Source organism: Pezoporus wallicus, unplaced genomic scaffold, assembly GCF_028554395.1.
Source record: "Pezoporus wallicus isolate ANWC-B61680 ecotype Strahan unplaced genomic scaffold, APGP_CSIRO_Pwel_v1 contig_3817, whole genome shotgun sequence".
NCBI lineage: Eukaryota > Metazoa > Chordata > Aves > Psittaciformes > Psittacidae > Pezoporus > Pezoporus wallicus.
Window position 1 is genome coordinate 6,621,467 of NW_026635157.1, and position 24,410 is coordinate 6,645,876.

At 41.5% G+C, this 24,410-nt stretch overlaps 1 protein-coding gene across 8 annotated transcripts in view; it reads left to right on the forward strand.

The window, feature by feature from the left end:
- NHSL1 (NHS like 1) overlaps nucleotides 1-24,410 on the forward strand; it is a 177,016-nt gene that overhangs the window by 92,439 nt on the left and 60,167 nt on the right. Inside the window, exon 1 of one of the 8 annotated variants that reach the window (XM_057407475.1) lies at nucleotides 16,701-16,914. The exons of the other annotated variants lie outside the window; for them this stretch is intronic. Within the exon in view, the coding sequence (XP_057263458.1) occupies nucleotides 16,716-16,914 (199 nt within the window). The 5' untranslated portion in view covers nucleotides 16,701-16,715. Of the gene's footprint in view, nucleotides 1-16,700; nucleotides 16,915-24,410 lie in introns of those variants that run through there. 8 annotated transcript variants of the gene reach the window in all.

Consider the following 24,410-nt stretch of genomic DNA (forward strand, 5'->3'; position numbering starts at 1 on the left):
GGCGCACTCAATCCCACTGTCTGTGTCAGCAACGAAGATGTTAAACAAGACCGGTCCCAACACTGATCCCTGAGGGACACCACTCGTTACTGGTCTCCAGCTGGACACTGAGCCATTGACCATGACTCTGTGTGCAGCCATCCAGCCAGTTCTTTATGCACCGAGTGGTCCATCCATCAAATTGATGTCTCTCCAATTTAGAGACAAGGATGTCGTGTGGGACAGTGTTGAACGCTTTACACAAGTCCAGCTGGATGACATAAACTGCTGTACCCCTGTCCATCAGTTCTATAGCCCCATCATAGAAGGCCACCAAATTGGTCAGGCAGGATTTCTCCTTAGTGAAGCCATGCTGGCTGTCACCAAGCACCTTGTTGATTTTCATGTGCCTTAGCATGCCATCCAGGAGAAGTTTGTAGTAGACTTCTGCCTACCGTAACAAGACACAGTCACTGTGTATTACATTATTATGCACTGAAAATCATGATTCTGAAATACTCAGCTGGGGCGTTATTGATAATCTTAACACATGAAGGAGCGAAGTTGTTACATACCAGTCCTTACACTGACTTGATGGTAGTGTGTGTAGGGAGGAGGGTCTGTTTTTGAAACAGCAGGGCTTGTCAGAGTCTGGTATGTTTGGGCTCTTAGGGCTCAAGGAGAAGTGATGTAGTTATTTAGGTGCTGCCCTGGCTACCACCTCACACAGTGTTTTCTCATTCTGATCCAGCAGACAGTCTTGATCAGATGAATAAGACCCAGGTTTGCTTAGGGTGTATTTGTTGAATGTGGATGTGCTGGGTGTGCATGGGCTTGGTGATGAAACCCCTGCTCTGGAACTCGGTCTCCAGGAGCTCTAGGGGCCTACTGCCTCTAATTTTTGCCTTTTTTTTTCTTTTTCTTTCTTTTTTTTTTTTTTCAGATTCCTGTTTCTGTTTGCTTTATGATAGTCCATACTATCAGCACAGAGCCTCTTGGTGCTGTGCCTTTCCCAGCTGCCCTTTAAGGCACTTGGGGAAAAGAGGTGGCAGGAGCGGGGCACCTCAGCTCCTGCATGGTGGGCGACCCATTGTCGTCTCCTTGCAGGCTGATCCAAGCTGTCCAGTGCTGGGGTGCTTGGTGGCCCTCACGACCCTTGATGCGATCCCCACCGAGTGAAACAAGAGTTGTATTGCTGTTTGATCGAAATTGGGCATCTGCAGCAGAGGCAATGCTGCATGCTTGATGCTGTGTGCTTGTTATTGATCTTTTTGGACTAAAGAGGTATAAATGGAAGACTAAAATAAATTTTCATATAAAACAGTTAATTGCTAGAAAGGTCATGAGCCAGTTCATTGGCATGTCCTGAGCTCATGTTTCTGTAATATTTGCCTAGAGTTTCTCTTTCCTTTATAGCTTTTGTAGAAGGAGAACAGTGAGAAGAAATGCTGTAAAGCAAGCATGTGCGCTTTCTGCTTGCCTGCACTTGGGAAGTATTTTCCATCCTTGCTTGTCTTACAGCTGTGGATTTGTGAGGGAAGTCTTTTATACTAATAATAGCAAGAAGTTATGATAGAAGCTATCCATGAAAAATCCCAGGCATGTGCTGCTTGCTCCCTGGAGAAGGGTTCCATGCTAGAAATGCAGGGTTTTTTTTATTTATTTTTTGTAAAAGATCACAGGGCTGCTCACCAGTTGTCTCATGTGTTCTGTGCATGTAAGGACATTCCTTGGATTCCTTTCTTGGAAATGTTCTCATAAAATACCCAGTGTTTGAAATCAGAAACAGATTGATGTCTCTAAAACAAATGCATTTTCCAAGTTGAACTGGGCAAGCAAAAATTTGTTTAAGTTGCTTTCTTCTTTTTTTCTTTCTCTCTGTTTAAAGTTTTTTTTGTGTATGTGTGTTAACAGCAGTCCAAAATGAGGGAGGGGAGATGTAGTAATCTAAATGAAAGTATCTGCCAAAGTGAAGATTCCTGGCAAAATTTAGTGAGTTTAGTTTAAACCTAAGATTGATCATGTGGCATTTGTTCCTCTGGCTTCATTTCAGTATTTTTCTTTCTGAGTTGTGTGTAATCGCAATGGGCATTGTGAGTCAGACCCATTCTTTTGTAATTGTTTTTTTGTATCATATGCATTATTTTAATAGATGGGAGTGAGGACATTTCTCATCTGTATTAATTCAAAATAGAATCATAGAGTAGAATCATAGAACCCTAGTACAGTTTGGGTTGGAAGGTCTAGTTCAGCCCCCCTGCAATGAGCATGGACATCTTCAACTAGGTCAGGTTGCCCAGAACCATATCCAGCCTGGCCTTGAATGTCTCCAAGGACCGCGCATCTCCCACCTCCCTGGGCAACCTGTGCCAATGTTTTGTTACTCTCATTCTTCCTCACATCCAGCTGAAATCTCCCCTCTTTTAGTTTAAGACCATTACACCATATCCTGTCACAACAGGCCCTGCTAAAAAGTCTCTCCCCATCTTTCTTACAGGCCCATTTTAAGAACTGAAAGGCTGCAGTAAGGTTTCTCTGGAGTCTTGTCTTTTCCAGGCTGGACAACCCCAACTCTCAGACTTTCCTCATAGAATAGGTGCTCCAGCCCTCTGATTTGTGGCCCTCCTCTGGATCCTCTCTAACAGGTCCATAAAAGCAGTTTGAACAAATGCAGAATTAGTACAAACAAATGATAAGTATTAAGTGTATGACTTTGAGTTAAAAAATCCACTGAGAGAAAAGCTCTGCTATGTTTCTTAATTTCTCCTGTATCTCATAGAATTACTCTTTCTGCTGTGCTGTTTCATTGGGGGGGGGGTTGCCACTGTTTTTCCTATCCCCACTCAAGTGAATGGCTGCTTGTTCATCTTGGATGCAGCTGGGGTCTGCTGCTCCCTCTCTATCTGCCGAATGAAGGTGCTCAGTTACACCTGTGTGAATTCCTGGTAGACCAGGAGAGCCAGAGAGCTCTGTCAAGCAGGGTGCATTCACATACTCTTGAAAAAAAAACTCAATCCAGTTTCTACTTAATTACTAAAGAGATTTTAGTGTTTAAGACTGCTTAAAGTTTGTTTAGAGGAGGCAGCATACATAAAAGCAAAGTGAATTTCCAAAGCCAGCAGGGTGCCTAGGTGGCTGAGCTGTGGCTATGCCTGCACTGCCTACCCCACATGTGTCCTGGCTCTGTTTGCAGCAGAGGGGCCAAATGGAAACCTCAGATAGTACTTCTGCCATGCTGGAGGGGAGAGTGGCGTACCCCAGCTCTTGTTTTTTTTTTTATTCAGGTTGCCCGTAAATACATTTGTTCACCACGTTGTGTAAGCATGTGTGTAAGCACTCCTTGAGGCTGTTTGGATACCACCAAATGGCACAGGCACAGAACCTGCAGAATGAATGCCTATTGTTTGCTGTGGTTTTATTTTGCTTTTTTTTTGGTCATAGAAGAGGGTGTGGGTGCCTGTTTTTTCCATTAAATTTTTAAGAAGGCCAATGGCAGTGGGTGAAACAGGGTGAGCATAGTCAGGCATTAGATAAAAATCTGTTCCAGCAGGTATGCCAGCCTTTCCCAGGGCACATGGGGCTTTTACCCTTAAGTGGTATGGTGACAAGGCAAGTTATATAGATTCAGCCATGAACTCAGTATTAAAACTCTTCTTCAGTAAATCTTTAGCTGAAGAGCAGAAATGTGAAGGTCAGGATAGGCTTCTGCATGTGCCTAGCTTTCAGTACTTGAATTCAGCTTATGCTTTTCAAACACACAGCAGTATAAATACACACAGACAAAAATACTTGATGCTTGTAGTCCCATTAGTTTACTCTGGTGATGTTCAGTCTTTAAGACTATGAAAATTGACTTGTCTACTGTCACAACTATATAATTAATAACACAGCTTTTCCTTAGACACTATTTTTACTTTCACATGAACATTTAGGGCAAACTCTGCCTTCTGCTCCACATCTAGTTCTTTACTGCAGGCTGCAACAGGAGCCATTTGCACAATTTACACAGCACTGCAATCCGGAAGAGGACCTGCTGCTTAAATGAATCTTAGGTAGAAAGATCATCTGCTGTTTTCCTTGACCTGCTAATGTTTGCTTTTAAACAATATCTGTTAACCCCTCCATCATCTGTAGGGCTGTGAGTACAGTGCAGATGGTCAAAGCAGTACTCAAGGGCAGTGAATTTCTGCCAAATCGCAGCAAGAAGCCAACACTTAATTTTAAACAGTAAAAGTGTGCAGGCTAGACAGTATTAAAACAGATATAAAAAGTATCATGCACAGCTGATTGGATTCATAAGCATTGAAAGAATTTAATGTTGGAGTGATCTTTAAGCCAGCATGCACATACTCGGAACCTATAAATACCTTCATACATTTTTCAGTGGTTTAAGTACAGTAATGATTTCACATTGTTTAAGTACTGCATTACCAGATTGTATCGTCTATGCTTGTCACTCTCATACGTTGGCTTTGTTTTTCCCGCGTAACAGCATTTGCGCAGAAGGCTGCTGTTGCTTCTGGGGAAATGCCATAAACCTTTGTCAAATGGGAGGCCACTTTCTTGTGAAAGCACACTGCCTGGTATTCAGAGATGGAAATTTTATTAATTCTTTTATTCAGAGTCCTGTCACAGCTGTGAACTTGCCTGTGGTTAATGGCTGGCAAAACAGTCTATAATTACCGCAGGCATCTTTTTTAATACTATCCCAGTGTTGTCTGACTTCCAGTCCTCTAGAGCATCCCACGTTTTCTAGCTATATTTAAAAAAAATTCAGAAAATGTTTTTGGTATTTGAAGCTCTTCTGTAACTTATCTGGGCTTTCAGGCTTTAAAATATTTTAAACTTAATTGCTGGTCTTATGCAGAGCGATTACAAAGTGTGGCTTATTTAGTCTAGATGGTAGCATGGGAGGTAAATACCACAAGGAGAGAGGAAACCTATAGAGGTCCAAGGAGAGTATTGGCACAAGATGAATGGTTATGGGCATGTCCTGAATTAACTGAAGTCAGACATGAAAAGGTCCCAGACCGTCTGAGGAGGGAAGTTGTGGAACAGACTTCCAAACAGGATAATGTGGACAAAGAAGTGTTTTTAAGATGGTTCTTGATAAGTTTGGGGACAGTTTAAGTGAGAATTTTTGGAGCTGGTAAGGGAAGTTTGTGACAGAGGGACACTGGGCTACGTGGAGGCTTGGGGACAGGATTGCATTTATACTGTGCATATGTTGTAGTCACCGCATGTTTAAGTGCTTCTGTTGGTCCTCGAGTGAAGACCAGGAAGAATTACCCTTTAAATACGTAATTTTAGCTTCTGAAGTTTCTCTTCATTCTGTTCTGCTTCACCGGATGGAGGCTGGCCACAGGGAGAGGCAGGACTAGGAGCCAAGTGTGCTGTGTGTCCTTGCAGCGTCCAGCTGGCTTGCAGGTGTACCCTGCTCACCCCATCCTTCCCTTTAGACTGAGCAACAGGTACTACTGAGGTGGGAGTCTCTCCAGAAGCTCAGAGTGGTTGGGATTGCTGGGCTTTTCCTGTCCTCTTCTAGTGCTGCTCTCTCCTTACAAGTTTTATCTGTCAGCTTTCCTGCTGTCACAGGGGCTGCAGACCTTGCTGACACCCTTCAAATTGATCTTGCTCTTTTCCTGTGATGCGCTTTAGTTGCACACGTAGTGAGATGCTGTTGTGTATATGTCAGCTGCTTGCTATAAGGTCTTTGGCCAGTGAATCCTTCTAATCCAGAGACCTGTTGGAAATTTTCTCTTTGCAGCACAGCATCCTGGCCCTTTTTCATTGCTGATTTTAAATCCATCCATTTTAATTTAAGCCCATCAATAGCTGCTGAAACAAAGACAAACCAAGAATTTTAGCTATAATCTATAGGGATGTGGCAAGGACTAATATTTCTGGTGCTGAAGCAAAGGCATCTTCAGCAATGGCAGATTCAGCTTTTAAGGAGGGGAATGTGCTTTCTGTCTGTACCTCAGTCGTAAAGTCTTAGATTATTTTTTATTTCCCCCCCTCCCCCTTCATAATTAAGATCCTTTTGTGGTTTTTCCTCTTTTCATGATTATGATCAACCAGTTGGACGCTCTTGCCTGAAGGCTTAATTTGCAGGGAGGTTTGTGTTAAATAGGAGGAAAGCTTTCCACCATCTGAATGCACAAATGCACCCTTCTTTAGTCGGTCAGGTTTACTTTTTGTTGTCCCAGTTTCATACCTCAGATGAGTCCAAGATTACATTGAGGTTTTCGTAGTTGCTGGCAACCAGGAGCCATCATTTGTGCAGCACCCTGTGGATAGATGCCCTTCCCCATGCAAACCATGCCAGAAAATCACAGATGGTGGGAACACTGAGTCCTCCTTGAGGAATAAGGATGCAAGGTTTGGTGTTAAACTTCCTTCCTTACAGGCAGTGTTGGACTAAAGTGGGTGTCAAATTAGAAGAAGGAATATGTGTTAGTATCTTAATTAGAATTAAAGAAATAAAACACATTCTTTCTCCTGCCTGTTATATAGCTATGTTTTTGAGAAATTTATGATGAGTAAAGTCATTTTTATTCACCTTTTTGGAAATGTGAACTAAAAAGGGTAAATGGAAGCCATCAAGTTGTCTCTGTTTCTTTGTTACCTTCTGAAGGTTTCAGAAGAACATTTTCCCCTGACATGGAGTACTCAGCTCTCTTCTCTTCTGAAGCTGTGGCAAGACTTGAGATGGGAACACCCCTCCTTGGTAGGAGTGAGGCCAAGAATGTATTTAAGAATAGAAAAAATGAAAAGCTATTTTTCCTGCCTAATGGCTAATTGGCAGGCAATTCTTGATTCTTTTCAAAGCCTTATTTTTCATTGTGTCCATATGTATCGATATGAATCAGTGCATGCTCTGGAGCAGCATGCCTAACAAGGGCAGTGCCCCTGCCTAGGAGCTGTTGCAGAGGACTGCTGTGGTGAGATGTCCCACCCTGTTGGATCAAACAGTTTGTACTTCCACCCTGATGATCTTTCAAGGGTTTCTCATCTTGTTCACCTGTGCAGCAGTTGCTCGGATTACTTTCTAAAGGATCATTTTCAAATCACTTAAAAATGATTTTACTTTTCTGCTACAGTTTTCATGTCTGTTCTTGAATTGTCATCCTGATTTGTGTGGCTTTACTGGTATTTTTCTTTAAAAAAGCGTAGTGCAGAATACACATAGAGGCTGAGTGACTCTTTTTAAGAACAAAAGTTTGTAATGATCTGTTCAGGTTCAAATTTATCTTGATCCGGTAGCCTGAGAAGGATGTAATTTGTCAAAATACAGAATTTCAGAATAAGTAATTCTGAAATTAACAGAAGCATGGATTTGAAGAATTACATAAATTTTCCATGTCCTGGTTTATGACTTTAATATGAGCCTTATTATAACCAAGGCATTTTGCATTGCTCAGTCAGGGTAGTTGCAGAGGAGATCCTTTTCTAGCACCATGTCAGTGTGTAAGGAGGATAATCATAAAGGACATTTGTTTTCAAGAGTAGTGCTTGAAAATTCAGGATAAATGTTATTTTTTTAATTCTAATGAGCAGACTGAAAATGAAACCCAGAGATAACTGGATCTATACGTGTGCTTACTGTGACACATACAGATGTCTGCTCTTTCCAGTTGACTTTGTGAAGCTCATTTGACGTATATTTTTTACAGAGCAGTAATTACAGGTACCAAGAAGGAAGAGTGGGAAAATCAGATACCGTAAGGACATTTGACTTCAGTAACTTCATATTCTGCATGAAAAAGCAGTCCAGAAAGTTTGTTGTTAAAGATACAAAAAGGACAAGTCAATATAAATTTTCTGTTAAAATCGAGACTATATAATTGATATTAAAAAGTTTGCACATCATATAGATACATTATTGATCAAGGAGTCAAGAAGAACATTCTTCCTAGGGTGTAAATTTGTTGTGGATTGATGTGTTACTACAAAGTGGGTCTGCATTTTTGTCATTACTCTTTTTAATGGAATTTGGTGAATTCGTCTGCTGTGATCTCTCAATCCAAGTTTACTCTTTAAAAAGCCTTTATGTGACCTGTTGGAAAGTAGGTGGCTGTATTTAGCTGTAATTCCTAAGAAGCTAGTGCTAACTAGCTTATCTTGGATAAATACAATTTTCAAGTAAATGTGACACTTCAGATTACAAATTTTGAACCATTCCAGGTTAATGTAATGATTTTGTTATAAAGTATTGCTTTAGTTCTTTTAACGTAGTTCTCTTTGCTGAGGTATAGCCTTTCCTTAGGCTGCTGACAAAAGTGTGTGACAAAGTTCCTTTTTCATTGCTTGTGCATTTAAAAATAATAAAACTACCTTATTGTAATCACACAACAATGATTAAGAGAAGCTGTGTCTACACCAAGAAGTAGCATGACAGGGAGGAGACAGGATCTGTCGTGTGTGGTTCTTGCGCCTGCGGTGCAAAACAGTGGCATGGATGTGGAGGTGGCCAGGGTCATGCCAAAAGGAGCGCCCCAGAGCTGAATTAATGTGTGGCTGAAATTTGTGCTGATATGCAGGAAGACCCTTTCAGGCTGCAAAGTGAAAAATATGACCATTGAATTTCTTGGTTTTGTGACAATAGCTTTGGTATTCTTCTCTTTCATTGACTTTTAATGTTGTTTTAATATTGTTGCATTATATTGTCATATATTTTTATCTAATGTATTAAGTGCTGCTCTGTGGTCTGAAAAAGAGTAAACAAATGCATGCCTCTGCCCTGACTGATGCTCTTCAATGTTGAATGTTGTGGTTACAGAGTGGAAAGTCTTGGCCTTGTGGGGGCGGGTATTACCTTGTGGTTTCTGTCTAAAATGGGTGAGCACAGATAAGGTCATCTTTTGATCTGTCGAGACTTTTTTACTATTCAGTGAAGCAGCACTCTGTTAGTAAAACTGAGTTTCACTTTTTTCTGCCATAGAATCAAAGACTCCTTCAGGTTGGAAAAGACCTTTAAGATCATAAAGGCCAGCCGTTAACCCAGCACTGCCAATTCCACCACTAAATCCTGTCCCTAAGCACCACATTTACACATCTTTTAAATACCTCCAGGGATGGTGACTCAGCCACTTCTCTGGAAAGCCCGTTCCAGTGCTTGACAACCCTTTCAGTAAAGAAATTTTTCCTAATATCCAATCTAAACCTCCCCAGTGCAACTTGAGGCAATTTTCTCTTGTCCTATTGTTTGTTACTTGGGAAAAGACATCAACACCCACCTCCCTCCATCCTCCTTCCAGGTAGCTGCAGAGAGCAGTAAGGTCTCCCTTCAGACTCCTTTTCTCTAGACTAAACACCACCTCATCACACTTATGAGCTTCTCCTCATCACGCTTGTATTCCAGAGCTTTCACCAGCTTTGTTGCCCTTCTCTGGACCTGCTCCAGCAATTTAGTATCTCTCTTGTAGTGAGAGGCCCCGAACTGAGCACAGTATTTGAGATGCAGCCTCTGCAGTGCCCAGTACAGGGGAATGATCACTTCCCTAGTCCTGCTGGCCATGCTATTGCTGATACAGGCCAGGATGCTGTTGGCCTTCTTGGCCACTTGATCACAAGCTGGCTCTTATTCAAGCTTCATCATTCAGCACCCCCAGGTCCTTTTCCACTGAGCAGCTTTCCAGCCTGTGGCATTGCAGTAGGTTGTTGTGGCCCAAGTGCAGGACCCGTCACTTTGCCTTGTTGAACCTCATACAGTTGGCATCAGCCCATGGATCCAGTCTGTTCAGATCCCTCAGTAGAGCCTTCCTACTCTAAAGCAGGTCAACATTTTAGAAGTATCCACTAAAAATAATGAACACTCTTGATACAGATTTGAATTCTTTTAATCGTTTTTGTCAATTTAATCTTGAAGGAGCTCCTTGCCCTCCATTCTACACTTGGCTGAAGCAGGCCTTCCTGAGAATGTGTGTGTCCAGGGGGTGGCACTGGTTTTGACAGCAGTAACGGTGTCCATGAACAGAAGGCAGCCTCAGCAAAGCATCTTCTCCAGAGGGCGGAGGGCTAGGGTGCTGTAGCCTTCTGACTGAAGGCTCCTTTTTATGGTGGCTTTTGTGAGGTGGTGTAAGTTGCTTTCGTTTTTGCATTGAAAAATATCTCTGCGTGTGGACTTTTCCAATGAGTTGTGTGGGTAGCAGGGAGGTCGCTACTGCTCTGTGTATAGGAAGGGTGCTTCCCTCTTGGGGCTTTTAAATCCATTAAAGGAATTGTGAGAGAAAATAAGAGCGGAGAGATGACTTCTTTCTCTTCCTGTTACCATGGTAATGAGTTTAATGAGCAGACCTGAACTGGGTAATCCTACCCAATTCTGTCTGAATTGCTATTTAATGAGTTACAAAATAAGCTGGTAGTGATGTGACTCTCTTGTTCACAGAGTGGGTGGGTGTACCAGTGTTAGCACTGCCATCCACTGCAGCTCCAGAATGGAAGCTGCCTTCTCCCCTGGCTGTTGACAGCACCGTCTTTTGCTCCATGTTTTCAGAAGATCAACAGATACGTGGGACCTAACCTGTGGAGTAGAGCAGCAAGAATAGCTTCTGTTCAATCACAAGCAGTAATATCTAATTGTTTCCCTCTTACTAATGGCTCTGTCTTATGTCCCAAATGTGCATTACCCCTTCCTAAAGGTGGTATAGTTCAAAGAATGAACCAACCAGAATACTTTATCTTTTGTATGCCAAGAGAGCTAAAACAGAAAAGCATAGAAAGGCTTTTCTGAGCTACCTGCAGCTTGTACAGCTGGCTTTATTTGCTTTCTTCGTTTAAATATTGCAAAGCAGTGATCAAGAATTAATATCAAACATATGACATTGCTTGTTGCTCTTAAGAAAGCTTTCTAATTGAAAGTAAAGAAGAATAATTGGAACACAAAAGTCTATTTTTAAGTGCCCAGAGACTGCCAATAAGGTAATGCAAAGTGTGCTTTTCTCTTCTAGTGTCTTACATATGTGCTGTGTATTAAAATGCTTATTGGATTAAAAGTAGTTACAGAGGGCTATTAGGTAACAGAAAAGGAAGAATTAAATTAAGATATAAAAGAGAGGGTAATGTGAGTGCATTCAGAATTAATGTGGCGGGGAGATAACAGGGAAGCTGTTCCAGGTAGTAAGAAAAGACTCTGCCCCACTGTCTGCACGAGGGATTTGTCTATGAAGAGACAAAAAAATGCTGTTGTTGGAAAGATACCATAAATACCAAAAATCTGCATGGTTTTAATGGGAAGAGTGTTAATTCTGAGCTTACACTGAGTATGAAATCAGAGGAGCTGTTTTACTAGTAGGGCTAACTAACTAGTAGTAACTAACCTAACTGTAATTACTGGAGAGTGCAGAAAGCAAGAAACTTATGTCAGGACTGTTTGTAAAGACTTTGTTTTTGCTTTCCACCAACCCACTGATTCCTTACTATCCTTTTAGTTTATTTTAAATTTTGTTGTTGTTGTTTCCTGTTGTGTTTTATGGATGCCTGCTGTATCGGAATAGTTTGCAGGTTCAATGTCCCTTGCATAGAGAGGGCTGAGGTTTGCTTAAGTGTGATGCTTTGAAACTATGACTGCGTGTTTCAGTACCAGGAATTATATTAGCCAAATGCCCCAGCATTCAGAGGTTTGCATACAATTTCTTAGGCATGCAATTGACAGCGACACTTGCTGTAACTTTTCACAAAGCATATGAGATTGGTACTATTGCTTTTAGCTATTAGGCCAGTCAAGTTCTTTAAGCCTCAGATGCCTTATTACTTATGTCCTTTAAAAAAAAAAACAACACTTTAAAGCTTGATAGATTCTATGTGATCACAAGCATATGATAAAAATACATCCATAAAAGTAGTAGAGGATAGAGCTAATGCTGTAGAATGTGAAAGTGGACATACGGAGAGAGCTTTTTGGAGCATCATGAAGCTTTGTGTGCATCCTGGCAGGGGTGCCTCCCACTCCCCTGCCCTGGGTCCCTTTCATCTCCCCTGCACCCTGATGTCTGTTGGTATTGTATGAGCTTGTCAAATGTTGGGCTTGCTTTGAACACCATAAAGCTGATACCTCCTGCTTGCTTCCTGTTTGAGAGATTCATATTCAGTTAAGAAATGAATAACAATACCTTCAGGTTTGTTCTCCCCTCCTCCCTCCCGCTGCCCCCTTCATTTTGAAATCCTTTAGCTTTTGTCTGTTGTATGTGTGTTTAAGAAACATGAGTTGAGACTTCAGAAGCTCTAAATTAATGCACAGGAAAGAGAAAAGGTACATCCACAGGCCAGGAGAATAGGACATCCTGTGTCTGATCTGTCGTTGCCAGCTCCTAGGGACACTGGGGTGCTCTGCCATGCTGGGTATGTCCTCATTCTTGCTGTGTCGCAAGTTGTCCATCTGTAAAGGGAGGGTACTTTCTCTCCAAGTCTGTTATTTTAAGGCTTGGTTAATGTTACATGGCTCCAACAAAAAAAAAAATTGTTTATATATATTTTTTCATGGTTTTTTTTTTTTATTTATTTTATTTTTTTACGTACAGCTTAAAACCTCCTGATAGCCAGCCAAAACCCTCAGAATACATCAGACCATCACTGCTAAAAATAGGATAGCTGTCTAATTAGGGCAAAGTTTATCCCCATGGATTTCTACAAGCTGTCTTTAATTTCCAATGTGGTTGTTGGGCTTGCATCAGAAATTACTTAATTTGATGGTTTTGTTGTGTATGGCATTCATAAATATTCCTTTATTTCACTACATTGTGGATATTACAGTTTTTCTTCTATCCAGAAGATCTTTAAATTGTACTGATACAGTTTCTTATGTAGCATATTCATAAGGATTCCCTTAATACCAGAGTAGGAATGACATGATGATACTTTGTGATTCCAACTCCTCTGAGTTCCCATTAGGTATATTCTGTATGGTTTTTAAACTCCTACATGTAATATGTCATCAGTATCATTGCTATTCTCAGAGCTTGGGAGGATATATGCTTGTCTATTAAAAGCTCTAATATTTTCTTTGGGATTTTTCTGTTTGTTGTTTTGGGTATTTTTAAGTTTTCTTTCTTGTAATCCCTGTGTTAGTGACAGGTTTTGGAGTCTGTCAAGCTCTTAACAATCTTTTTTCTTTAGACCAAATGTTGTTTCCAATTTAATGTAATCAGTTTTCTCCCTAATTATTCAGGCTCTCCCTAATAGAGCCTGGCTGTAAAGAGTTGGTTTAGCAAAGATGAAATATGCTGATAAAGATGAATATGCATGTTTAACAGTCTGCTCAGAACACGCATACTTGCATTACTAATAGTTCCATTTTGAAAAGGTGTGAAAAAGAATAATAAGGCAATAAAATGTTATTTTGGGGAAATCTTTATATAAGTGATAGCCCAAGGCTGAGAAAAATGAATAGCCTCACTTTCGTGTATTGAAAAAATAAAATGGTGCTATAGCTGCAGTAGAGTAAGTGAAGTTGAATCAGAAGTTCTGTGGCAAAATTTTGGGTGAGATTTTAATTCTGCCCAACTTAGAGAATTGCTCCAAATAGACATGGTATAAAATAATAGTTTCTTTTAATAGCGTATCTGGGGGAAGACTAGAAGAGGGAGAGGCAATGTACACAATGTCTTTCTCACATGAGATGGTACATCCTTGTCCTAACTCTTTATGGTTTTGCGTTTGCTAATAATTGAAACTATAACCATCACCAAATCTTACATCATTTACATTACCAAGGTCTTCCAGGCTTCAGGGAAAACCAGATTTATTCTTCAAGTAGAAGATTAATTTATGGGGACATTAATGCCTACCATATGGTAAATATACTTGTTCAACTGGATTTCAGCCTTGATCCCATTATTGTGCATCAGCCTTACTTCGTGAGCATGCATTGGAAACATGGCTAATTGAGTATGTCTGTGGTCTAGAAGAAGTGCATGGTAAATGTCATGGGGACTCCAAGCCAATACAGCATCCTGTGTTGTTTTGTTGAGTGTTGGGGAACATCTGAGTCTGCTGAACATTGAATTTTGTCTGTGTCCTGTCTTCTTGCTCCTCTGTTTGCACTGTATGTTACCTATTAATATTAGTTTAATGTGTAGATCTGCGCTTAATTTTTATGTCAAGAAACATGCTTGCATTGAGATACAGACTACTCAAACATCAGCTGCTATCCTTTTGAAATCTGATAACATGATTTTGAGTTATTGAAATAAAAAGCATAATAGAAATCCAGCTGTATTCTTGTATAATAAAATATACCCTTCCTGTCTGCAGGAGAAATAAATACAAGCCCCAGTGCACTCTTTTATCAATAGCTTGTTGATGCTCTGAAGTTTTATGCATCACATCTGTAAGAGTTGACTTCCTGAGACCTTGATAATCACAGTAAGTCAAAAGGGTGAGACAGCAGGCGCAGTGGCTAGACAAATGGGTTAAGGAGATGCTGTCCCATATCCCACTAGGGAGGCATTAATGGAGTCTCCTTATGAACTGGTTCACTGACTGCACTTCCAGAGCTTCATCCCACCCAGGAGGACTGTCTAGACATTCATTTATTCTGGCCGACGCAAGTATGTCAGCATAGTTGATGAGTGAGTTGAACTCAGCTAGTGTTAATCACAGTTTGTCTTTCTCAGAGCCTGATGAGTAAATGTACTTGGGTTTGTAAATCTGTATTTGCTTCAAGTGCTTGGTTGCCAATGTTCAGTTTATGCTGGTGAGTTTCTGTTGTATGTACAGATGAGCCAGTGGTGCTGACAGCTATCACCCATGCTGTTGGCATATTTTTCCCATTCCATCCATAGTTTTGCAGATACTTGAAATTGTTGTAAAAAATAAACAAACTGCAGGCAGGGCTTGTTTCATCCCTATTTATTAAACTTACCTGACATGTCATTCTAAGACCTGTTTTCATCTATTTGCAAGTTTGCTGAGATTTGACCATGTGAGGTGTGTATAGAACACTGTAGAGTGAAAATCACTGCTCAGGTTGCTGTGCAAAGTAACGGGCTGTTAAACAACAGAACTCCAAATACCAAACAATCCAGTTTCTTGCTAACTTTCTGCACTTGCCAGCACTGTTGAGTCAGTGTTGCAGACAGTTTATGCTGGGCGGTGCTCTGTGTTTTGTGTCTTTGAATGCTGATGCCACCCTGGTGCAGTGCCTGCAGGCAGCTGGTGTGTACTCCCTCTTCCCTGACTGCGGTTGCCAATGCAGACAGCAGCAGTGCCAAGACAGCAAGAGATGCATGTGTGTGTGTCAGTGAGAAAGAGGAGATGTGTGTCTGATCTGATGTTTTGTTGTTGTTAAACAGTGGTTTTTTTTCTGTCCAAAAGTTTATTGTAGATATAAACTAAACAGCAGATAAAGCCTTTTCTAAAATGGATAAATACTTGACACTGAATAGAGCAGCCAGTTTGATGAATAGTATGACCTGCAACCAAAGCATTTGTAAAGAAGAGTTAAGGAAGCAGAGTAAGAATTGGCCTTTGTTGTACTTTCCTTAGGGTTTCAATATCTTCCCATTTTTAAACGCAAATATTATTCCATGTGATATTTTGGACAATATAAATTAAAAGGCAAACTTCAAAGTTGCTGAAGACACCAGTTTATGCAGGGTGCGTGTCTCTTTATGTGCTGTTTCTTGCTGTCCCAATCTGACGGTGCTGTTGCAGCCAATTCAAAAGCCCAGGAATGGCAGGCTTCCTGGATCCCAGCAAAAAAAAACAGTACAGGGGATGAGAGATTAGGGTTGACGTGGTTACCAGCATGGAACCTTGCTTAGTAGTGCAGTATTTGGGACAGGTGCCATGGACTAATGGCTTGCGGATGAGGCTGAAGAACTGAGAATACCTCAACTCTAATCCTGGCTTTTGCACTCTGTGGGCAGGTTACTAAATCCCTTTGAGACTATGTCTTCATCTTTAAATAGGAATAACAGCTACTCTAGAGGCATTGTGAGGATTTATATATTTATGCAGTACTGACTGCATGTGCTTTGTAATCAGCATAAATTCAGTTGTCTAACCTGGAGATACCTTCTTTTGGTATGATTCTGACTTTGAAAGGTAGTTTCCTTCCTAATATCCAAGTACTGAAATCACAACACCTTGCTCTTACTTTTTTGTTTGTTTGTTTTTTTTTTCCTCTTAGTCTGCATGTTTTTCCTGCTTTTGCATTCTGGAAGGTGGTAAATGTTCTTGTTCTTGGCAGATTCCTGCCAAGTTACAGTTCTCTGGCTGTCATGTCACAGCGATTACTGTAAGTTAGCTTTAAATAAGCTCCTTGGATATGGCCATCTGTGTATGGCCACAGTACCTGTTGTTCAGAGGGTGGTGAATAATCAGGGATAAGGCTTAAGAGAAGCAGCAGACTGGAGTGGAAGCAGGAAGAGAGAAGCCTGAAAGCTGTGGCAGGTGACTGGGTTTCCCAGCTCGCAGCCTGTATTTTCCTACTTGGGGCTGGGAGCTGGGGGCTGGTGTTAGGGCAGGGGCAGAGCATCCAGCAGCTGGAGTGAACTGCTTAACCAGATGGTTGATTTTTGTTTTCCTTCTTCCTTAAAGGGCTGACAGAATATTATTTAAACAGTTCCCTGCATAACTGAATAGCTTAGTTTGCCTAAGTGCAGAGGAGGAGAAAATCTTTTCCTTTGAAGCTTTTGAATGTGTCTGTTCAAGGGTTATGAGCAGGCCACTCCCTTCTGCTCCAAACTAGCCACTGGGGACAGCAGGGACATCTTTGAGAGGAGCATCTCACAATGATTGCCTATGTACATTGCCTGCCCGCAGACCCAATGGTCGGGTGCCTCGGCAGGAGCAAGTGGCAGCCCAGCTGCAATGATGATGATGAGGAACTTATCCCGCTGTATTCCAGCAAAATGGGAAACACTCACACCAAGCTTCCTGGGCGCCTCAAGAGAAAGTTACTGAGCAAAGATGACAACTGCTTCTGGCCAAGTAAGAAAATCAGTTCTTTTTCGTTAGTTGTTTTGGTCATTTAGCATTGTGTTGTTATTGAGGAAATAAGTAAGTAAAGCAGACTTATAAACAAGGAATATTCTCCTATTTCTCTTACTCTTTTGGAGGATGAAGGCATTGGGAACAATATTCTTATGAAGAGAATGTATTTTCACCTCAGGAGAGTGTACGTAAATACTGTGTCCAGTGGGGCTGCTAAGTTGACACAGGATGACACTGTCTTTGTGCACGTGATACATCTATGTTTGAGAGGTCTTGAGCACTCTCAGTTCAATAATGCTTCTTTTCAGCAAAAATTGTTTTAGACAAGTGGAGTTGTTGATGTGGCACTCTAATTGAAAGCCATAGAAACAATCAGTGGATGAAAAGGCCAGGAAATATAAGAAAAAGGTCTAACAGACTCAAAGATGCTTAATGCAGTTGCTGAGTACTTTTTAAATCTGCTTTTGAATAACCTTAGGTCTAAGGTTATTTTCCCTCTGAACATGAGAAGAAAGAATTTCTGAATTGTGATGACTGTCCTTTTCTTTAAATCTGTATAGTTTCAAGTTTCACTGGCAAATACAGATGGGAAATAGGGAGAGAATAGGACAGACAATGGTAATGTTCAGCTTTTTTGTGTTTTTAGCCTTATTGCTTCCCTTCCCTTTTTTTTTTTTTTCTGACCGCCTAGGCAAAGGCACCCAGCTGTTCGTAATGGTTGCTCAGGAAAAGTGTATTATTTAAGGGTGATGGGGAGAAATTTCTTAAGACAAAGATTTCTTAGGTTTCTTTTCAAAAGATTTCTTTTGCTTTTCCTGCAAAAGCCAGCTGTCTGGCTATCTTGCACCATGTCTTAATAGTAATAGTAATAATAATAATAAAGAATATATTTGCAACCGTATTGATTTTTTTTTTTCCCTTGTTAGTATCACACTGATCATCTGACAATGACCAGTTATTACCAGCAATTGAAAAATCACCACCTAGCCACATGATGCTAACACTCATTAGTGAAGCCACCTGTACTTCTGTTTTCTGCATTACAGTATTCTCCATCTAGGGCTAACCAAGTTCTGGTTTACGTCCCCTCCTGTAGGAAGAGTGTTATTTCCCACATGGGTGTTTCAGGCCTTTTTCAAGAAAAAGCAATTTCTTAAAATGCAGGGAAAACAAAATCCATCTCATCTGGCTGAAATTTAGAGCACAGGGTCAATTCTGGCTCATTCAGAGCAGAAAGTGAAAATGCTTCCTTTATGCAAAATGATAGAATCTCTGTGCTGTAGGACCTGAACAAACTCTAAAGAGGCTAGGTGCTAGGGAGTAGCTCCAGGGGTGCTCTTGGGGAGAAGGACATGGCCCCTCTGGCCATCCGGGGGGGGTGTGTGTGTGGGGGTGTGCGTATTTTGTATCTCTTGCTGAGTGACAGCTTAGTTAGTTCTTATGAAGTCGTGACATCGACCTTCAGAGCTGGTTCTTGTAGTGCCCTAGGTGCTGTTGCTCTGCCAGTAGAGCTCAGGGCATTGGAAGCAGGTTCTCCAGAGTGTGGAAACGGGATTGAGGAGCATAGGTAGGGCGCTCAGAAATCCCTGCTCCCTCCCTGCAGCCAGCCTCCTTTTTCTCTTTGTGCTGAATGCAAGGAAAGGTGTCCTCCCCTCCTTTCTAAAATGCACTTCAGTTGAAATTATAAAACTTGTCAGAAGTTGAATAGGGATGGAGGGATTGGGAGCAGAACAGTACTTTAAAGATTTACGTTACTACCGTATTAGAACATATGCTGATGATCCTAAGGCTTCTTTGCATTTAAAAAGTTTAGAAACTGAAACACATGGATATTTTGTTGGTAATTTTTGTATTTAAATACCTGACTCTCTTCAAGACACTGTCCAGTGTCTTCTTGGGTGAGAACTTAATGACCTCTCAACTAAAATGATGTAAATAGGTGTGCAAAGAAGACCCTGGGAAACAGCCTTTCTGAATGGTGTGATGTAGACTATACACGCAGTGGGAATGTCTGCTCTCGTTGTCTAGGTGCATTCATTTTTTGTTGTTGCTGCAGCATATTCTTAATGAAGTGAGAAGAATTCTGTGTAATTCTATTTAATATTTTAAAAATTATGTGCATATTTGTAATTGTCTTGATTTACAATATGCCACTTCTACAGGCAATCGAATTGTTAGCTTTTTGTGCAGTTTCTGGTCCTTAACAGTAAACTCTTACTTCTTGCAGACCAATTTTATTGTTGACTAAGTTTATGGTGAGTTTCATGCATTGAATTTCTTTTTGAATTACAGATCATTGAAGTTTCGATATTTAATGTTGGATCCTTGAAACGGTGAATGGCAAATGTCGTTAACGTGCTTCCTGCCCCGAGTTTTCCCAGGCGGACTGCTTGTGCTTGCTTCAGTGGTGGCGTCCCACTGTTGTACATGCATGTACATGTGGGACACCAGCTCTGCCCTGCTGGCTCCCCTTCCTTTATATCATTCCCAGCATGTAGAAACAAAAGAATGGCAGGACAGGTACTGTTTCTTTTTGAGATAGGGTGGCTGTGTTGCTTTTAAACTCTGTTAATGTTTATTTTAAGGAACAAAGGTGTTTAAGAGTGGAAGTGCTTTCTGGGACCAGGTCAAGTGATAACTGTGGAGCACAGCAGGGGATTATTGGCTGAGCTTTATCTCTGTTGATAAAGGCCTCCCTCTGGGGTCCTTATCGAGCGTCATGAGAACTGTGCTTGGAGAGGTTTCACAGTGCTGAGGTACTCCATAGAAAATGCCCCCAAGTAGTGTTAGGGTTGTTTGAAAACATAATACAGTCAAATTATTGAACTTCCTCATGGGTTGGGGGAGCATCTTGATGGTCTGCAGCAGTAGTTCCTGGTGCCCCTGCTCATCCTACATCATCTCTGCTGCAAAATACTCAATTGTGAAAATATCTGTGGTGTGAGGTAGCAGCTGTGAGGATCAAGTGACCATGTTAGGGTTTGGGGTTTTTCAGGCTGCAGCAATTGTTCTGATAAAACTGTTAAATTAGTGATACTGTGGAGGTTCTGCATTACCAGCTAAGCCTTGTTTCAGCATCCATGATGCTGTTTCTCTGCCGTTCTTTGCTGCCAGATTGACTGTAAGTAGACAACACAGGACTGAAGTTAGGTGGAGTGCAGCAGTGAATCCTTTAACAGCCTGCCTGACTGCCAGAGAAACGGTGTTACAGTGGTGGAGGGACTATCACCACCATGTGTTCATTCATGATTTCAGACAAATTCCAGTGGTGTTGAGTGCTCAGTACTTGGTTTTCCTGCAGCAAAGTTAAGCTGAGATCTTCCACTGACCAGGTTTGGCAGAAATGTGAAGGGTTTGGTTTGGTTTAAATGCCTCTTGTATTGGAATCTAAGGTTGTTGGCATGACTGGTTGGTTGGCATGTTGGTTGATGCCATGGGAGGCTGTCACCTCCTGGTCAGAGCATCGCCTGCCTCTTGTGGTTCCCAGTGACGCTTCTTATTTTATGAAATTCATGAAGTTTGAATTTGTGGTAAGCTGTTGCTACCCTGGGTAAACTGTGGCATCTGCTGATTTTTTGTGACAATAAGGTTTTGGTAAGGATTTTGGAGGTTTTTGGTTTCTTCTGTAGGCACGGGAGCGAGCCAATGGCAATATCAGATTACTTCTAATGTTTGTTAAACAGTAGCTTCAGGTAGTGGGATTTTTTTTTCTCAGTGTTTTGTTGCGTGCTAGCTCATGAGAGAATGCTGTCTTCTTTTTCATTCATTGCTCTTTTTAAGGACAACAGCTCTGTCTTATCTGTGGAGACATTTCTGCATGATATGTGTTTTGTGAAAAACAATATTTGAAAGAATAACAATTAAATCTATTTATAAATGAATAGTATGTTTTGAACCAAGTTGGGTATTTTATTGTTCATTATTTGCTGTGATTTTTTTTCACATTTCTCTTCCTATGGTGATGTGATTTCAGTTTCCCAGTTAAAGGATATTATGTTTTTTAAAAAAAAAAAAAGCAAGAATCATTGCAACTTGGGGGGATTCATCTTTTGCCTTGTCATTCACCAGTGCAAAACAAAGACTGAATTGCTTTCCATCTCTGCAGATACCAGGCCGTGCAGAGCACTGAGCCAGCCTTTGTGGCCTTTTGTGACCTAAGTGACAGAAGCATTCAGTCTGTGGTGGTGAATGGCTGGGATGGCTACTTACATAGAGCATCATGCAAGTGACTGACCATCCTCATTCCCAGCTTTATCTGCTGCATCCCACTCTTACCACAACAGATGACATATTGAATTGCATCAGATAAAGCGGGGAACTGGTTTGTTTTGAAAAGTAACTTGAATACAAGGTTTACTGCATGTCTGGGGGAAAAAAAAAGAAAAAGGATCTTTTTTTTTTCCCCCTTTTCTCTTGGTTTTCTTCACAAAGGCTTGTCTGATGGCTGAGTTTTCTTGGAATTTTTGTTAATTGGTCAAAGCAAGCCACCAAAATGCTGCAAAGCAGGGAAACTTGTCTATTTCTACAAAATTATTTCAGGTCCTGGATAAATAGAAACTCTTCTGGTATGCATTTCTGTATGAATCTTGCATTTTGGCTCATTTTGCTGCATGTTCCCCATGTGTGCCATCGAGAACAAGCCTCTCTGCCAGTATGTTTCTAGCCAAGCTATGGAGGTCCAGCTCTTGATCTCCTCTGCAGTTGCCAGACGGCTTTTAATCCCTTTTGAGAGTCAGATGTGAGAGTGTTGTGGGTGAAGGGAGGGATGAAGAATTTGGGATATGCTGGATAAAAAGAGGTTAAAGCTGGGGTGTTGTAAAACTCTTAATAAGTGAATTGTTAACACATGAAGTATGAAGGCCTTACTGTGTTGCCTGGCCAAAAGACAACGCTTTGCTAGCCTGGCTGCCCACTAGTGCGTGTGAACTTGTGCTCACCATTACAAGGAGGTGCTGGTGGTGGGTGTTTCACACCTTCTTCCCTGTGTGAGCAGATGAGAAGCTGTGTGTGGCACTCAGGACCACAAGGGAGGTTTTGGAACAGAGCTCATTAACGTCATTGCAGTGCATCTGGAGGAGTCTGAAAAAATTGAGAGTCGAGAGGTATGTTTTGTGTTTTCAGCAGTTGGAGCAGAGAACGGCTGCTGTAATTAAAGAGGTGGAGCAATGTAAGTGCAAATCCACATGCAAAACGGGTGAGATTGGAAAGCCTGCAGTTGAAGCTGGTGGTTAATGTTAGACTGACTAGGCTCTTAAGTGCTTAATTTGATTGAAAATCCTGGGGTTTATGGATGGTAGGTACAGTATGTTTGCAGTTCTTACTGGGAGTTGCTTTATCTAGTGCAGTGAAGTCAAGAAATGGTTTTGAGTGCTCTAAGAAGATCAGATTAAAGCTGAAATGCAGTGAGGAGAATGTGAAACTCCACAGAAAAGGCACAGACATTTTAAGGGATGCCTCTGTCAGCCTGGCTAATGGAGTCTCACTCGTAATCAGAAACAGATTGCGGCAGCATTATCAAAATCTATTTTACTATTCCATGTTTCTTACTGTGTCCCACCCTCCCCCAGGCCAACACTTTGAGATGAAGTGATAAAAGGTAACCAGGTTTTATAGCTACAGTGCATTTTCTTGTGCTGGAAGAGTAGAGAAGCAAATTGTGTGGTTAACAAGGCAGATATTCACATCATCCCTTCTGGAGCCCATTTTCTAGGACTCTGCAAATAGGTGACTTCCACCCATCTCCTGAATCAGGCTGTGTGCCTGTGCATGCTTGGTTATGGTAGTAGAGGGTTTCTGTGGCATTTGGCACGTTTGCAGAGCTCCGCAGCAGAAATCCTCCTGGTGAGTTGCCTTTCCTTGTTAACTGCTACTAAATGTGAAAGTCTTCAAAGGCTTCCTTGCCACTCCCTTATTTTTCCTGTGCCGACTGCTCCCTCCACAGTGTCCTTTCCCATGTTTTTTTCTCACACTATTGGGTAGTCAGAAACTTCATTAGTGACCCTTTGGAAAGGTGTAACAGGTTGCCTTGCCAGTACTTTGATTATCCAGGTACCATGTTTGATGCTTCATGTGAGTGCTGACCAAATCTGAATGTAGGTATCCTGCAGGGCCGCTCTTGCAGAGCCCATGGTGGTAATGCAATGATTAAAACAGTATATTGCCATTTACATGGCTGGTACACTGACCTCTATGTTTTGCTCAGAGGGAGCTGTATGGGCTGTGTAGCGTACCACCAGTGAAGGACAGTTGGAAAAGGACATACAGCCTCCACAGGGGACATGGGCTTCTGCTGGGGGACCCTGCACAGGCAAAGGGGTCTGGCTTCTGGATGGCAGCTCCTCTGGTGAGACCTGAGGGGACCAGGCTGGCAGAGCATCATTGTCATCTGTCCCAGCGCCTCTTCCCGCTGCGGGATCTGGGCTGAGTAAGTTTTCTGGTGCTTGAAGCTTGTGCCGTGGTCTCTGCCGCACTGCTGTGCCAAGGTGTGGGGTTTTTGCTCCTGTTCTCAGCTCTCAAAGAGCCCACAGCTGTACCTGATACTGCTTTTCCTCCTTGTGGCTCCTGCATAGGCCAAAATAATAACTTTTAAAGGAAATGGTATTAAGAATTCTGGTAGATGACAACAAATTTTTAGTCCTTAGTTGTGTTCCTGCCCTAATACAATGACAAATCATTGAAAAATACGTGCGCTACTTGATCCTTAAGATATTCAAGCCTCTGCTTCTACACAGCAACAAATCAACTCTGCTTTTGTCCCATATCCAGAGCCACTTGCTTCATACTCTATGGGCTGTGATACTGTAAGTAAAAATGCACTCGTTCTCTGAAATACATCCCTTCTCAACTCTCAGCTGGCTTGAGCAAATTGCCTTGGAGGTAAAGCAAACTTGCTGGCATTGCAGCTGGCAGCATGTAAGTCTGGTTTATTGATACCTTGTAGTGTTAATAAAAAAAAAATGTTTAAAATAATCCCAAATGCCAATAGCCTTAGTGACATTTAAGCATGAGTGATGCTGTCATTTCATCCACAAACAAAAGCAGTACATCTTAATTTGTCTAATTATGCTCTAACATGCAGACCAGCTGCTGCTGTGAACAAAAGCAGTTGATCGCACCATTTTATTAATTGCATATTAATTGCCACATTCATGTTAACCATATGGGGGAGAGTGGAGTGGAGTGAAGGCTACTTAGTAGTGGAAAAGAGGAAATGAACTGGCAGCATGGTAACTTCAGAGGACAAATCTCAGAATGATAGGGTGCCTGGAACTTGACGATGACATCCCATTTGGAAGAAATCTGTATTTTTCTTTACTGAAGCTGAATAAATTATTGCACTTAAAAGTGAGAGGGATTTGAGTAGAAATGATTGTGCCTTGCATGGTGACAGCGTATTTGTGAAAGTACTGCTGTGCATGTTGGTGCTGAATTTGGTAATCTGCAGGAGGCAGCCTTGCTGGCATGTGGCTGTCTGCCTTTGTCTGCCTGCTGTG